This window comes from Oryzias latipes, chromosome 8, assembly GCF_002234675.1.
Source record: "Oryzias latipes chromosome 8, ASM223467v1".
Classification (NCBI taxonomy): Eukaryota; Metazoa; Chordata; class Actinopteri; order Beloniformes; family Adrianichthyidae; genus Oryzias; species Oryzias latipes.
In genome coordinates this window covers 18504586-18517951 of record NC_019866.2, presented here as the reverse complement: position 1 = coordinate 18517951, position 13366 = coordinate 18504586, and the positions used below count along the sequence as shown (strand labels likewise).

General features: G+C 37.3%; 1 protein-coding gene across 4 annotated transcripts in view; it reads left to right on the top strand.

The window, feature by feature from the left end:
* The first annotated feature begins 1460 nt into the window (after positions 1-1460).
* LOC101163904 (nuclear body protein SP140-like protein) overlaps positions 1461-13366 on the top strand; it is a 37124-nt gene continuing 25218 nt past the window's right edge. For 3 of the 4 annotated variants that reach the window (XM_020705432.2, XM_011478448.3, XM_020705433.2), the window contains exon 1: positions 1461-1775. In XM_020705432.2, the coding sequence (XP_020561091.1) occupies positions 1632-1775 (144 nt within the window). In that variant the 5' untranslated portion in view covers positions 1461-1631. The remainder of the gene's footprint in view (positions 1776-13366) is intronic. The other variant, XM_011478446.3, reaches the window with a different exon arrangement.

The window sequence follows — 13366 nt, the reverse complement described above, 5'->3', positions numbered from 1 at the left end:
AGAAATCGCAGATTAAAGTCAGAATTCCGAGGAAAAAAGTCAGAATTCTGAGATAAAATCAGAATTTTAAAGGGGCATAATCAGAATTCTGAGACATAAATCAGGATTCTGAGACATAAATCAGAATTTTAAGAAAAAAGTCAGAACTCCGAGATTAAAGTCAGAATTTTCTATGCCACATTTTTATCTCCCTGTCTTCGTGGCCCTAATCCTCTTCCGTACCTCAATTTATTTGGATTATTTGGGGGGGGGGGGGGGGGGGGGGTTGTCAGGGGGAGGGGGGGCTGCTTTTAACAACAACCAAAATAGGAAATAAAATATGAAGCAAAACAATGTGAAGTGATGGGCATTTTTGGAATCTGCCCCCAGCCAAAATCTCTGACCCCGGAGAAGTTGAAATCCATCCAGTTACATATGAGCCGCAACAAAACTTTCTAAGTAGCAAATGAAAATATTAAATATTTGCTTATAAAATACGTTTTATTTTATTTTTTTGCTTTCAAAAAATATTTGTGCATTTGCAAAACACATGGTTTCACATACGTTGTGACTCATCTCGCTTTCTCCCTATCTTTTATTTTGCATTCATAAGTTTCATTTTAGCGGGACATATCTGCCATCAAACAGTCTAGATTTTAACCAATCAAATCGTCATATTTATCTAACATGGTGTCTGCCAGCTCTTTTTACCCTGGATTCTGTCTCTTAAACTGAAGAACTATTCATTTTTAATCATTTTAAAAACAACTAATACTTTATTTTTCCTTGTTTTTTTGGCATTGATTAATTTTTTTAAACCAGATTTGTGAAATAATGGCTGAGGATCTTCAGAAACTGTAAAATAACTTGTATAGTTTAGCTGCTGACATTACACTAAATCAATAGGCCTGTGTTTAATCTGAATCCTCCAGAGCAAAATATTGGTAAAAAGTCTGATTTTCTCTAAGATCTGTTTATTATAACAAAACAAAACCAAAACTATTTAAAGCACATATTATTTTGTGCTGCACATGTGTTTTGGAAGAGATTAACAGGAATAATAAACATTAATGGATCACCAAAGTAGACTTAATGCATTTAGCAGAAGTATTTTTAACGATTATGTTTATTTTCACAAGGAGTCCATGTCTACCTTAAAGCACCGTCAATACGAGACAGAGTCTCCTGATTGGTTAGAATCTAGACCAATTAGGAGGCTGTTTGATGGCAGATGCGTTACACTAAAATGAAATTTAGAAGGGCAAAATCAAAGATAGTGAGAAAGCGAGATGAGATACAACGCATGTGAAAACATTTCTGTTGCAAACGCAAAAATATTTATTAAAAGTTAAAAAAAGAAGGCAACAAAAAGGTTTTAATAGAAAACTTTTAATATTTTCATTTGCTACTTAGACAGTTATGTTTGCAATGTCTTGGCATATGTATATATCTTCATACATTTTTACTTTCGCTTTCCCAGCATCACAGCTAAGGTGGGGCCGTGGTTTATCCGGGAAGACCCTCCGCCTGCAAGACGCTTTCTTTCAGTGCATCTTCGCCTTGTTTTCGCTATCTTTCACTGGGTATTTTTAAAGTTGCATTTAGTGCGTTTGCGACATTTAAAAAAAAAAAATTCATTCAAGGTCGGAAAAATGGACCCGCTGGACTTTCTGGAATCCGCGCAACTCCAACGCTTTTTCCAGTCGCGTAAAACCGAATTATCCTGCCTGGAAAACCCGCAGACTTTCCTCAGCCAGCTAAGGGACTACAACATCATCCCGGAAGACAGATACAAGGTAAGACATCCCGAGTTCGGTAAAGTTAGAAGGTCTTCACAGATTTGGACTCCAGCCTCATAACTCTTCTCATAAACGTTCAGATGTCTCAGCAAGTATCTCAATCCTTCTGTGTCTGAATTACAAATGCATTTCAAAAGAAAAAAACAGTATTTTCATTCTTATTTTGTTGCCTTGATCAAACTTGTTCTTTTCGAAGTGTGAACGGAGACATGCAGCGAGCCTGCTACCAACTAAGGGACCGTCAGCAAAGTGCAAACTCTGTGAAACACCATTCTGTAAAAATCAATAAATGTCTATATTTATGAACTGGTAATGAAGACCTGTCAGCATATTTACGCTTCAATAAGTATTTTATGAGAAAGTACATCTTTAGTTTATTTTATTGCATACACTTCTTCACATTTTAATAGAGGTATGAATCATAATTTAAAGTGATCAATAAAGGATATTGTCACCAAACTTTTTGTCCTGACTAATCATGACCTTATGTTCAATAAATTTAAGAAAGCTATCCTTAGTTATTCTAGTACTCAAACAAAACATTTTCAGTGAACTAAAACAATCATGTGTTGTGTATTAGAATACTAATATTTACAAAATGACATTGCTCAAAAAAGGTTAAATATTTTATATTTCTAATGAAAAAATGAGATAACGGTGCTATTACTTTTTACACAGTGGACAATACCAGGATTCTGTCTTGGCAGGGATGTCACATGTTAGTCAAATGTAGCCTGACAAATTGAAATAGGTGAGTGAAATGGCAATAAAGTACATAATGAAAAGCCTATTATCTCTTTAAATAAAATAATTAAAAAAAAACAATCTTTAAAAGAAGAAATGTTTTTTTTGTCACATATTTTAGCCCTTTTCTGGCCACCTCCTCTCTTGTCCCATGTAAAATCACTCCAACTGTGTAGTGATTCATTTGATACATTTTTTCATTTGGATCTTGCTTGTTAAATGTTGCCCCAATTTAGCATTCCATGACCTTCAATGGAAACAGAACAGACACTTTTAAAATACATGGCTGAAATAGCATTCGATAAATTATTTAATTGAACTGTAACAAGACTAAATAATTATTAAAGATACTAATAAAAGTCATGCCAAATGATGTGCCATCTACAAATAAGTGTGGAAAAGGAGGTTGTTTTTTTTTAAAAAAAACACTTGCCTCTCCAATAAAAAGTTCTCCGAGTCTCAAAGTCAATAATTCCCTGTGTCTCAAGGTGAAACTCTGTATTGCATTGTGTTTCTGATTAGGGGTGTAAGAAAAAATCGATTCGGCAATATATCGCAATACGTCATTTGGCAATACTTGTATCGATTCAAAATGCTGCCAGATCGATATTTATTTAATTATTTCTGAATGTCCTTCAGTGTCTGACTCTTGTTGTCCACTTCACCCTCCGACCGCTAGTTGGCAGCAGAGCACACGGAGCCTCTTTGAGCAGCTCTACTCTGCACAAGACAACAGGAAGACTGCCCCCAGAGGCAGCTTGTTCTGTTATAATGAGACATGAAATACTTTGTTTTTACTTGAAATGGATACCAAACAGAAACTCTGAGCCATGTTGCTGCCAGTAAGATATGAAAACGTGGATTGCTGTGCTTTTTAGCGGCTCAGATAAATAAGATAGACAATGAAGCACGGCAGCAGCTAATATTGCGCTAAGCATCTGCTAACACATGCTAGCAAAGCGGGCTAAAATTCTGCAGAACCTCAAAGCAATGGATTCTAGTTTAGGGACCTGATGGATCATAGGGGTGTGTACAACGCTATGGAAAAGGCTGACACTGTGGTGATCAGCATTACCAGTTTACTTCCGTGTGTGAGAAGCGTGGCTGCAAAGGTGCAACAGAGCAGAAATGTAAACAAAGCCCCTTTTTTTTGTCACATTTAAGCAACTTTCCTTAGTTCTGTCATGCTGCCTCATCAACACACTTTACTGTTTCTGGAAAGAATCAGTGTGTGTCCCCCACCCTTTATTTTTAAAGCACCATTCAGGCTCCTGAACTGTTTAAAAGCACTAGAGAAGCTACATTAATGCTGAAAATAAACAGCATTTTATTTCCCCAATAGAAACTTATTGGTTAAGGCTCATTCATTCTTTGTTTTTTCTTACACTTAAAAAAAAAAAATATATATTTTTTAAATCAGACAATGTTGACTGTTCCCTTTCTATATTTTACCTTACCAAAATAAAAGCACTATGAATTTGCTTTGGTAAACGCAACTTGTATATGAGATACAATTGCAGTGCTTAACATTGTGATCATTAAATAAACTCAATTTGACCATTTTATTACAGTGGAAGACATTAAAATTCAGGTTGAGTTTTTTCAAAGTCATATTTAAAAAAACAGAAAGAAAACGTTTCGGTAAAATATCGGGATACGTATCGTATCGCCAGACTCTTGCCAATATACACCCTTATTTCTGATGACTGCAACAACAACCTCTGTTTCTTCACACTGCCAAAGTTGTTTTACCTGTAACATGTAAACGTCAAAATAATCAAACCAAATCAAAATGTTTGCTTTAAAAATTAGGATTTACTTTTATCAAAGCACTTAATAACTTTGACTAATGTAACTTTGTCATGCTTTTCATGCTTTGAGACATTAAAAGAAAGCGATGGGATGAAGTGCTACTTTTCAGGTAATTTAACATCTCAATCTGTTGTTTTATAATATTTACATAACACTTTTCAGACTTTAATGCACTCACCTCAGGATTTACTCATGGTTTTTCCTCATGGATACTGGCATGATCCCGTTGTTGTACCCTGGTTTGAACCACATCATGGGCTGGTGTTTTACATGTTTCTTTTGGTTGTGGGATTATCTTTGGAAAGATGTTTTTTTCAATTAATAAAAGATCTGAATTGTTTAAAAAAACAAAACAAAAAAAACAATTACATAAAATTTTCTGACTGTAATTTACTCACTTGAAGGTTTTCTCTTAATTCTTCGACAGGAGTACTGGCAGGATCTAGTTGTTGTAGGTGTACTGGTTTCAACCAATTCAGGAGTTGTCCTTGTCCTTTTCCTTTTCGTTGTGGCGTTATCTTTGGGAGATAGAAGTACTTTGATTTTTTTATTTTAACACTTTGCCTATCTTCACTTTTTGCCCACCCTTCCTGTGACTGCATGATCTTTCTTGAAATTTGGTTGGCCGTCAGAAGTTTTTCGGAGAAGCTGTTGTTGATGATGTATGTGTTCCTTTTACCTTCCTTGAAGGTTCACATGCATTTTTCTGATAAATGCAGCTGGTCTGAATTTTAATTTCCTCTGTAGAATCACATTTTTAGTAATGCCAAACCATTATTCAACCTGGCAGTTTGTGTCTCTTGTTCTTGTCGGTTTCACATCCTCTTCTTCTTTGGAATGATGAACAGACCTCTGTAAATTCTCCAGCATCAAACCACTCCAGAATGGGAAAAGCCCTAAGTAGTTCACATTCACAATGTCAGGACAGAAATAAAGGGTTTTGACTACTCCTTGTCCAACATCCTCTTGAATTTGTTCTGTTTGCGCTTTGTCGAAGACGTTTTTGAACGAAATTGTGAAAGGAGATCCAAGAATGAGGTTTTTAACATGTTTGGAGAGCATTAGATGTCAGAGAAAGCATCCATGTTCGTTTCAGGTTTCTCCTGTATGATGTCCTGCAGTATTTTCGGATGACTTTTTACTACAGGTGTGTACTGTGGTCCAGTCAGGATTTCGTAGATCGAATAGAACACCTTTAGTCCTTCTGAAAGTGATGTGCAGTTTTGCAAGCATGCAAATGCAAAAGTTGCTAACTCTTTCAAACCTTTGTCTGAAGTTTGCCTTCCAAATATTTGCATCACAGACTTTAAAACATGTGTCGTACAAATGTGGACAACTGTTAATGCTTTATTTTGGGCTAAGTTTTTTTTTTCCTAAACAAATATCAAAAGTTCTGTTAAGATACATTGCAGCATCTTCTCTGTTGAAGGTCAACAGAACGCTTTGTATGATTGCCCAGCTGTGGTCTGTTTCTATTTGCCGAATTGTTCAATTTGTAAATTGCGACAGTCTCTTCAAAAAATGCATGAGTCAACAAGTTATGAATAGAATTGCATTTCATAGACTGGCAGTGGGGGTGTACCTGCACTATCTCCAGGAAGAGTTAGAGAGTAGTAGAGAATCCGTTTTTTTTTAGCAGGGACCTTGGAAGTGACATTGCCTGTTGGATCAAGATATAATGCCAGAGGAGTCTTTCTGTGCAAATGTTGTACACAGTGTTCAAACTTGTTTTTCTGTGTACATGTGAATGCCAAATGGGTCAATTTGAAAATGTTGCATGTATCCCGGGAAGTTTTTGTACTTTGTGTCACATTCTTTAGTGAGGTACAGTTCTAGAAATATGTCCTCATGCATTTGTTCTTTTTTTGCAAACTTCGAACCAATAACTAGAACATTTTTGTTGAGACTTCGTGTCACATTACCTGAAATGAGTTTGGCCATAGGGGTTTTGTTCATTTTATGTAGTTGCTCACACTAATTTATCCTCTTTTGGTTTTAGTAGCTGGCCTGAATTTGTTTTCTGTTGTCTTGTGTGAAATTTGGCCGTTTTGATTAACTGATATTTTAACTGAAGTGAGGTTCCTTCTTTCTGTTGAAAAGACAATAAGGTCATGATTAGTCGGTACAGGAAGTTTGGTGACAGAAGCTTCTGTATTTTCAGAGCTATTAAACATTTTTGACCAAATATGATACATATTTTTTTATGAAAAATTCCTAAAAATAATCAAAGTCAATTTCTGACCAAATGTTTGTTGTAGTTGGACAATGAGATCATGATTACTCGGTACACAAAGTTTGGTGACAATAGTTTCAGTATCTACAGAGCTATTGATCACTTTAATTATGATTTATATCTCAATTAAAATGTAAAAAAATATATGCAATAATATAAAGGTGGACTTTCTCATAAAATATTTATTGTAGCATGAACTTGAACATGACTTCTGGTGATGCATGTTTTTGCTGATGGTCTTGTCTGGTTAGGTGGTGAGCTTAAGCTTCATTCAGGCGTTGAGACTTCCATCCGTTAAACGTAATCGTAAGTTGGTCTGAATGTTTTTTAGATGAGAGAAAGACTGCTCGCATGCATATGTGGAGCCAAATATTGTCAGTACAGCAATACTCACACGCTGTAGTGAGGCGTATGTGACGGGCAGCGTGTTGTAATCAGTGCACGTTTCACCTTGCTGCCTGCGCCCATTACCCCTCCCCTTTTAAAAGACGGGGGCGCGCATCTGCCGGGACGGCAGGTCACAGGTTTCAGGCTGTTTGGATGCGCAGTTTTACTGTTTTGATGCGCAATACATTAGGCGCTGAATTGACACCATACATTGCAAACTGCCATCGCATCGCGCCCGAGAAATACTGGTCTAATGAAACTTTCTTTTTTTAATAATTAAAGATTTGTCTGCGAGCCAGATGTGGCCATCACAAGAGCCAGATATGGCTCACAAGCCATGGGTAACCGACCCCTGATTTAGGAGTTTTCAGCCGCTGTGATCTCTGGAAAAGCTTTCCAAAATTCCACCAATTTATCAACGAATTCCAATCAGGAGATGGCACAGAGTATAAACATGCTCGCTATGACCTCCAGAAATCCATCAAGGCTGCCAAGAGAAGCTACACCCAAAAACTTGTGAGCTGCTACAGGGAAGCCAACACAAGAGGCCTGTGGCAGGGGATCAAAACAATTATCAACTACAGGACAAACACAAGCAGACCAAAGTTCCAGAACAACATCCTGTCACAGAGCCTAAACAACTGTTACCCAAGATTCAACTAGAACAACAAAGAGGTTCCCTTTAAGACCTCCTGGGCCACGGTAGAGGCAGCACTGTAGGTGTCTCACACACAGGTCCTCAGCGCCCTGAAGCAGGTGAACCCGCACAAGGCAACGGGACCGGACCACGTGCCACCAAGAGTTCTGAATGCCCGCGGGGAGCAGCTAGCAGAGGTGTACACAGACATCTTCAACCTCTCCCTTTCGCAGGAAACGGTGCCCCGAATCTTCAACTCCTCTTTGATCGTGCCAGTCCCAAAGAAAACAAACACCCAACGATGAATGACCTTAGACCTGTGGCTCTCACTCCTGCAGCAATGAAATGCTTGGGAAAGCTGGTACTGACACACATAAACTCCTTAGTTGACAAATCAGTAGACCCCTATCCGTTTGCCTACTGCACCAACAGATCAGCAGAAGACGCAGTGGCCCATGGCACTTCACTCCACCCTGCAACGTCCACACACTAATAGCATTTATACCCAGTTACTGTTCCTGGACTACAGCTCTGCCTTTAATACCATTAGGCCCCGGACGCTGACTGCAAAACACTCTGAACTAGCTATACCCGAAACTGGATACTGGACTTTCTCACAGGCAAACCACGGGTGTTGAGAATGGAAAAGAGGGTCCCTGCAGTAACCTTTGTTTTTGGGATTATTGAGAGTTTAAATAATGGGCTTAATCATACCGTGATCTGTTAATGATGCAGCTGTTAGCTATTGGTGTTAAATTCTGTTGATTTTCATATGTCAACCAAAAATCCAACTTAGATTTAGCAGATCCATCTGGTTTAAACCAAGTAAATGCTTAACATCAGGATTATCACGGTGCCAAACATCACAAACATTTAAATCTCTACACAAATTAAGAGGAACTGGAATATAATGATGGTTTTGAAATGCTGAAAGAAATCTGTCAATGTATTCATCTTCCACCATAAAATCCCCTCCAATTATAAGATCACTGTTTGGTTTGGTTCTGGAGTTTGTGAAGCCTAAAAACATGACTTTGATTTCTGCTGCAGAGTTGTATCCATATACTTTCCCCAGAATAACAAACTTATCATTTTTAATAAAAACACAGAATATCAAGTCACCGGAAGCATCTCTCTTTGTAACTTCAAACTTGCCAGAAAAAAAAATGTAGTAATATAGCGACCCCTGCTGATCAGTTGGTGCCATGAGAAAAGTAGATTTTGTCTGATTAGTCCAAAATTTTTCATTTTTGTTATTGGAGTGAGTTTTTTGAAGACAACAACATTGAACTTTTACTGGGATTTACTGGGATTTGCTTTTAACAGAGTCCCTAATACCCCTATTATTTAATGAAATAAAAGACCACACAGAACTTAAAGACATAGAAAGAAAAGAGAAAATTCAAAATTAAAGAAGCCAGTTTTTCAAATTAAAGATTAGCCACGCACCTAACTATTTTCTAAAAATTGTCTAAAAATTTTAGCATTAACTGGGGAATTTCACTAAAAGGTTACCTAGAAAACAAAATACAATGATATGAGATAAATTATACAAACATAGTATTTAAGGCATCTCACATCTCGGAAAAACGATCTTTTTTGTGAATAAAGGTAAATTCTGAACTTAGATTTGCTCTAATATGTAAACAAAGTGACTTAAATGTAAATAAACCAGCAAACCTTAGAATAACTATAATAAAATGATCTATTTCAACAGAACACTATTAACTCTTAATAACATCAAATAAGTAATTCAGCTCCTTGTAAAAATATCTGTTCATGGTGACGCTGGTATCATTGATGTGACCCACATGTGCCCTGTAGTAGACATTCTTTCTTTCTGCCCGGACCCACTCCATCTTCGGCCAGACGGCCACTAGAGCTTCTCGGTGTGAGTGTGTGAGTGTGTGTGTGAGTGTGAGAGAGAGTGTGAGAGAGAGTGTGAGAGAGAGTGTGAGAGAGAGTGTGAGAGAGAGAGAGTGAGTGAGAGAGTGAGAGTGAGAGCGAGAGAGAGAGAGAGAGAGAGAGAGAGAGAGACCTAAAATTAAAGGAGTTTCACTTGTTGTTTCTCTTTCGGCTTTTCCCATCTGGGGTCGCCACAGCGAACGAGTCGCATGGGAAACTTGGCAAAGGAGTTTCACTTAATGGTGTTGAACGTAAAATAGGATTGTTTGCCGATGACTTAATAGCATACCTTGAACGACCAGAAAAATCAATTCCACATTCCAACAAAATATTAGAAACATTTGAACATTTATCTGTATATGAAATATATTCTCAAAACTCAAATTTTAAAATTCAGCTATGTGTCCTCTGAATGTATTAGAAAAAACTTTAAATTTAACTGGAATATGAAAAGTATTAAATATTTCTGTGTGGAAATAACATTAGATTTTCAAAATATAAACGTTAAACATTATTCTATAGTACAAGAAAAGATACAAAGAAATATTGAAAAATGGTCAACACTGCCACTAGATTTTAGCTCTAGAATAAAAATAGTAAAAATGAACATTTTGACCCGGTTTTATTTCTATTTCAAGCTCTTCCAACACAGATCTTTAACACGCAATTTACACTGGGGCAAAACAATAACTAGATTCATATGGGACGATAAAATATCTAGAGTAAATTACGGCACCCTCCAGCCTTCAAAGAATAAAGGAGGTATGGCATTACCAAAGCTGAGAGAATACTCGTCGTCGTTCGTCCATCGTAATCGATGAGGACCATCTAAAATCATCTGGGCAAGGAAGCGTGGGTGCGCAGATGGCTAGTCAGTCCAATCTGCGCATGAAAGGTTCTGGGACAGTGAGGGCAGGGAATGGAGGCTGCTGTTTGGGGATTAGCCGCACGGGCCTTCCTGGCTTGGCGCTGCAGTTGAGCAGCAGCTGTCCTGTTTGCTTCGCACCATTCTGCACCTCTTTGGACTTGGGAGCTAGATATGGAAATACTTGGGAGAATACTATATTGCTTCATAACTACGATACTTATACTGTTGGTGTAATCCCCAGTATACTGGAGAATGGAAAAATATAGATTGTGAAACTTTACAAGGACCCATTCAAAACACTGTTGGTGATAAAGAATCATATGAAACTAAGAAAACGAATCCAGATCCCTTAACAAAGCATACACTAACAAGGGCTGGGCGATATGGCCTAATAATAAAATCTCCGATTTTTTTTTTTATTTTTTTATTCGATTTCCGATACCCCCCCACCCCCACACACACACACACACACACACTTTGGGAAAGCAATAAGTACGAATGGCAGACAACTTAAAGCAAATTTCCCTTTATTTAATCAAACGAAAGACAAATGTAACCCCCATTTCTCCTTTCTGGGATGAATAATACCTACATGCACACACTCTTGGAATCAAAGTTAAGTACAAGATTTTTCTCCTTATCACTCCCTTTTGGACTTGTTTATATAATTTTGTTTTGTCTTGTTTTATATAATTTTCTTGTTTTATATAATTTTTGTCTTGTTTTTGTCTTATTTTGTTACTTTACACTTGTTTTCACTTGTTCAAAATAAAAGGTTGCTTACTTACTTACTTAAAGTCCCAGCTGTGTTTTAAGTCACACTTTGACACTTTGTAGTCTAGACTAAAAGGAGACAAACATTCACCTTGAGAGTAGCACCATTTTCTAAAGGATTGGGTCAATATCACCATAAGGTGCCTTTGAGACTTCCCAATATCCCACCAAAAAATATGGGATTTCCCATTTAACTTCACATTTATTGTGTTAGGTGGATACCGTGCTGTCAGAAATGCATGTTGGTCAAGCTCCCACACTTTTTATAAATTAACTGCAAGCAGACAATGCACGCACAAACAGTAAAAAATGTCAACCCTGTCATGGACGATTTCAGAGTAGATTAAATACATTGTGATTAGATCATGGATATAAAATTTATATTTTCAGAAAGGTACTTAGTCCCTTTGTCAAAACTGTGTATTAGCTGATAAGAAAAGTATTTAAATAGTAATGAAATTAGGGCAAACAATGTTGCTACCATACAAAATCAACAAGAATTGCACTTTTTTTTCTAAATAAAATCTAAGAACAAAGATATGTGGTGAAAATTTCAACCAAAACCACTTGGTCCATATGTATTAATAAAGGAATCACACAGATAGTTTGGCTAACTTATAGAAATAAATTGTTTATTTTCTTTGAACAGGAAAATGACAGGGTGGACAGTAGCACGGCAGGGTGGACCCTGTGCATTACAGTGTGGACACGTTTTTAAAAGGTCGTTAAATTACCTCATTTTGCAATTAATGAAAGAAAATTACTACCAGAAGTCCCTTTCCCATGTAGGGTGAAATTATCAGGTGAACAGACTAGTTTTGATCCACTCTGACTTTATGTCGAAAAACAACAAAAATTAGCCATTCATGTGGCATTATTGAGATAACCTCTGAACATCAATGTGCACAGTGAAAGTCAAACATTCAACTGTAAAATTAGAAGAAAAATGTTGTTTTAAGGGGAGATGATTGGTTTGAAAAAAACAACAAGAACAATATCACTGAGACACATCTCCAAGCAGTCTTTTATGGCAGCTATTGCAGGTACCTCAGTCTTGGATTCAATATCACTCTCTGGGACATAGAGCAGCTCAACAGATGTCTCCAGCCATTTCAGCTTTTCATACAAGCTCTGGGCATCAGGAATGTCTCCTCCATGGGCTACAATCCGGTCTGCTGACCTCTTGAGGGCTCCATCCATACTATCTGGTGTACCCTTGCCATGACTAGCCTCAGAGAAATTCCATGTTATGTGTTTGAACCCATACTTGTAGGGTTCTATTGAGAGGTAGAAGAAATTTCCCTTTTGTCGATGCTGTGTTGCAGGCCTATCGCTGAAAAAATGAAGTATGCTAGCTAGTGGGTGAAGTTCTCTCAGTATTTTCAGAACTGAATCAAGGTGGGCCCAGATGGCGACAGGGTCATGTCTTCTGGAGGTTGATATGAAGCAGAAGATATGTGGTGCTTGTTCACCAGGGATATAGAGCACTCCAGTGTGCAGACTGGCCTGCTTATGTGAACCTCCACAATGCACAGATTGTATTTCTTCACTGTACTTGCACGAGTAATTTTTTCTAAAATCTATATACAAGAGGGAGTTATTGTGCTTCAAGCTGCTCCTGAGCTTCCTGTAGGCATCACACTGCCATTTAATGTTGAAAACATGGCGCCTAAAATGGAGTAGCCTCTCCTGGAAATCTGTGGTGAACTCATACTCTTGTAGTTGTTGTCTCCCTTTTCACTGTGATACTACCCAAAAGGGTCTGAGACGGCTAAAGGAGGTGTCTGAAATGTGGCCAATATGCTGAGAGAAAATATCTATGCAATTTCTTCAATGTATCGGTTAGCAACCTTTACTGTTATAAACTGTTATTTATTGTTATTCAATTCAATTTAATTGTGCTTTATTAATTCCACAAGGGGAAATTTAAGTAATAAAATGTCAGTAGGAGCTGTTGTAATATGTAACATTATTAGTTTGTTGCCATAAACTATCAAAATGTCTTTCCTGTCATGAACCATGTCCACCCTGTCAAAGAAGGTTTTCTGACAGGATGGACATTTTTGGTTAATTTTAGCATTTATTGAGCACATCGTGGATCTTCACTTAGCAACATGATTCAGTTAGCAAGTAGACTGTGTACTGTTTAAACATATATATTTTAAATTTAGGAAAGGCTTTTATATTAAATGATATTTCACCATGACAGGGTGGACATGTTAAGCTTG